Genomic DNA, 4,116 nt, shown 5'->3' with positions numbered 1-4,116 from the left:
CTGTAACTCACACTCACCTGACAAATGAGTCTCAATTCACTGCTCACACACACTCTAGGAAAAGGGAAAACACACTTAGATAGCCTTCTCACACAGCCTGGTAAATGAAATGTGTACTTGTGTAAATGTGCATGCACACACAAAAGCACAGGCACACACACAAATACACACACGGACACACAGACACACAGCGAGGCCAAAGTGGGATACAGTGTGATGATGAACATGATGCAGGAGCCTTGGACACAACAGAGAGCACCACACAGAGAGGGTCATAAAACACTGTCTTGGTTTATTTACTGCCTTCCTAAAGCTTCAGACAGACAAGCTGAGCTGTGAAACAGAGAGCACATAGTTGTTCAACTCAACAATACAGCCAGTCTACAATCTCAACCTCAGTCAAGATACAAAAATATTAAGCAAGAGAACAACATTTTGGCAATCGTTAACATTTGAAATTGGAAAAACTTCCAGAAGTAAAAAAAAACATTTTTAGCACTATATATCAGTTCTACTTCCTGTTGATATAGATAGATATATAAAGAAATTGGTAACACTTCATTTGAACTAAACACCATGATCTCTTCATAACCTTCATAAAAATGTCCTGACCATGCTATAAAGCTTCATACCACGAGTCATAACTTGTCAACACATGCCATTAAGCTTCAGTTATCACAATGACACAAGCTATGAAGCGTTATGACATGTTTACAGCATTGTTATAAAGGCATTATGGTGGCCAGGTCAAAGAAAGCAGCTGCACAACTGGTAGCCGTTGTTGGTTTTATTTCACACCCAGGTTTTCTAAGCAAAAAATAAATAAAATAAGAATTACTTTTCTATAATTCCCAAGTATTCCCACGCATAATAGAGAGACAATTAATCGTGTACAAATATAAGCAAGGTTTGAAATGATTACGTTATAGTCAAATATTATATCTGGTTGGGCTTCTTGGGGTAAATTTGCAGTCTACAAATCATTTGTAATTCGTCCCGTGGCTGAATCTAGTTGATGATCCCTGAAATAAAGTGTTACCAAAAAAGAAAAAAGAAGGCTGCTCTGCTTGGCTTTGACAACCATCACATTTCACCCATAGCTTCTCTTTCCTGGTTGGTTTTGTCAGAAGCCGTGGATCTGAGTTTCTGGCCTGCAGCGATACAGGGAAAGTGGTGCTCAACACGCTTTAAGACTAATTAAAAGCCATTGAACAGCTGCAATTATGAAGAGAGAGTGGCAGTTAGGACGGGGATCCTTCTATCAGCCACACATTATAATAGCTGTCTGCCTGGGCTGCCTTTCAGCCCTACACAAACTGCCTGCCTGGGCTGCCTTTCAGCCCTTCACAAACTGCCTGCCTGGGCTGCCTTTCAGCCCTACACAAACTGCCTGCCTGGGCTGCCTTTCAGCCCTACACAAACTGCCTGCCTGGGCTGCCTTTCAGCCCTACACAAACTGTCTGCCTGGGCTGCCTTTCAGCCCTACACAAACTGCCTGCCTGGGCTGCTTTTCAGCCCTACACAAACTGCCTGCCTGGGCTGCTTTTCAGCCCTACACAAACTGCCTGCCTGGGCTGCCTTTCAGCCCTACTGCAGTAGCTGTCTGCCTGGGCTGCCTTTCAGCCCTGCAGTAGCTGTCTGCCTGGGCTGCCTTTCAGCCCTGCAGTAGCTGTCTGCCTGGGCTGCCTTTCAGCCCTACATTAGCTGTCTGCCTGGGCTGCCTTTCAGCCCTACATTAGCTGTCTGCCTGTGCTGCCTTTCAGCCCTACAGTAGCTGTCTGCCTGGGCTGCCTTTCAGCCCTACAGTAGCTGTCTGCCTGGGCTGCCTTTCAGCCCTACAGTAGCTGTCTGCCTGGGCTGCCTTTCAGCCCTACAGTAGCTGTCTGCCTGGGCTGCCTTTCAGCCCTACAGTAGCTGTCTGCCTGGGCTGCCTTTCAGCCCTACAGTAGCTGTCTGCCTGGGCTGCCTTTCAGTCCTACAGTAGCTGTCTGCCTGGGCTGCCTTTCAGCCCTACAGTAGCTGTCTGCCTGGGCTGCCTTTCAGCCCTACAGTAGCTGTCTGCCTGGGCTGCCTTTCAGTCCTACAGTAGCTGTCTGCCTGGGCTGCCTTTCAGTCCTACAGTAGCTGTCTGCCTGGGCTGCCTTTCAGCCCTACAGTAGCTGTCTGCCTGGGCTGCCTTTCAGCCCTACATTAGCTGTCTGCCTGGGCTGCCTTTCAGCCCTACATTAGCTGTCTGCCTGGGCTGCCTTTCAGCCCTACAGTAGCTGTCTGCCTGGGATGCCTTTCAGCCCTACAGTAGCTGTCTGCCTGGGCTGCCTTTCAGCCCTACAGTAGCTGTCTGCCTGGGCTGCCTTTCAGCGCTACAGTAGCTGTCTGCCTGGGCTGCCTTTCAGCGCTACAGTAGCTGTCTGCCTGGGCTGCCTTTCAGCCCTACAGTAGCTGTCTGCCTGGGCTGCCTTTCAGCCCTACAGTAGCTGTCTGCCTGGGCTGCCTTTCAGCCCTACAGTAGCTGTCTGCCTGGGCTGCCTTTCAGCGCTACAGAGCAGACTAGAGACATGCCTGCAGACAGAGACCTGCCTACTGGACTCTCATGTCCTTTCCTCTCTAACACAAACATCTCCCAGCCCTGCTACAGGCCCTATCCCTATCATACTGCTTCACACATATACAATATCACATACTGTAAATACTGCCGTGGCATACATTCAACCACACACACACACACACACACACACACACACACACACACACACACACACACACACACACACACACACACACACACACACACACACACACACACACACACACACACACACACACACACACACACACACACACACACATCTTAGTAACACAGTCATGCCCTGGGAGATTCTGAACAAGAAAGTTGTGAAATACAGGAAGTGAATGGACATTAGGATACAACAGTATAATTAGAACAACATTGAGTTAGAAACAGAAAGTATAAATCTACTACAGATATAGGATTTTAATTTGATCACCCTGTTGTTGCAGGAAATTTCAACCCCTACAAAAATGGCCATTAATTATAATCTGTTGTAATTTCCTGTTGCTGCTGTGAGAAACTGGTCAAATTATGATCCTACATCTGTATGACTATTTGTCATATCCATACACAAAGCTGGTTAAATGTAGAAAAGAAACAGAACATTGATTGAAATAATACATTCCTACACATTCAGTTTTAATTCTGCAGGTTATCCACGTTACCATTGTGAGACAAGTTCCAATACCAGCTATAGCATGTTAGCAAAGCACTACTCAGGGTTCCATCCTCATGTTGCAGCCATGTTGAGTCAATCCAAGCAAAGATAGATGAGACTGGTTTGGGCGGGGTGGGGCGAGGTACAGGGTTGGGAGGGGTCCAGGGTGGGCTGGGGTGGGGAAGTCTACCCCCATTGGAGGACGTTGACACCATCAGGAGTTGGTAGGTCCTGTTCTCCTCCTCTGTCGTCTGTCCTCACGATAGAGGCTGTTCAGATGACGGGGTGACTCTCTCGCTCTCTTTCTCCTTCTCTTTTCTTTGTGTCCCATCCATCACATCCTGACAGGAGGAAAGAAAACACAAGCCCAGTCATTCCTCCATCCATCTATTCACAGCCCATCTAGTCACTCACTCCGTCTGTATGACAACAAGTCATTGAGATGTCAGAGTGCAGGCAGGGCCGGGACCCGGCCACACACTGTAATTAACACACAGACTGAAGGAGCCAAAGTCTGCATTCCAAATGGCACCCTACTACCCTACTACCCTACTCTGGACCAGGGCCCATAGGTATCAGGTCAAATGGAGCGCGCTATATGGGGAATAGGGTGCCATTTGGGAAACATCTAATGAGCTAATCAGAGAGCCATGGTGGCTATGAAAAGGCCAGCGTACTGCAGAGTAATGTCTGCTGAGTTTAAATGCCAACAGGATGGGATAATTCAACTGTATTTCTGACTAAGGAAGAGAACTGCTGAGCAGAGAGGTAGCAGTTACAGAAAGGAGGGTGGTGGCAACACCACGTAGGTCTATGAAGGAGATGGTTAAGTATTGTTGTATGGTGACAGGACAATCAAGGAGCTACAGGGAGGTATGCAGACTCATAT

The 4,116-nt window shown here is 47.7% G+C and overlaps 1 protein-coding gene across 3 annotated transcripts in view; it reads right to left on the bottom strand.

Annotated features, from left to right (window-relative positions):
- Positions 1 to 267: 267 nt before the first annotated feature.
- LOC109883903 (FTO alpha-ketoglutarate dependent dioxygenase) overlaps positions 268 to 4,116 on the bottom strand; it is a 184,003-nt gene continuing 180,154 nt past the window's right edge. For 2 of the 3 annotated variants that reach the window (XR_004210909.1, XM_031831238.1), the window contains one exon: positions 268 to 3,568. Coding sequence is in view for 2 of the 3 variants with exons in the window: in XM_031831238.1 (XP_031687098.1) it covers positions 3,562 to 3,568 (7 nt within the window). In the remaining variant the exon portion in view is untranslated. The remainder of the gene's footprint in view (positions 3,569 to 4,116) is intronic. The other variant, XM_031831239.1, reaches the window with a different exon arrangement.

The sequence above is a fragment of the Oncorhynchus kisutch genome, linkage group LG8 (assembly GCF_002021735.2).
Source record: "Oncorhynchus kisutch isolate 150728-3 linkage group LG8, Okis_V2, whole genome shotgun sequence".
In the NCBI taxonomy this organism is placed as follows: domain Eukaryota; kingdom Metazoa; phylum Chordata; class Actinopteri; order Salmoniformes; family Salmonidae; genus Oncorhynchus; species Oncorhynchus kisutch.
The sequence above is the reverse complement of the archived record's forward strand: the minus strand, read 5'-3'. Positions and strand labels throughout refer to the sequence as shown.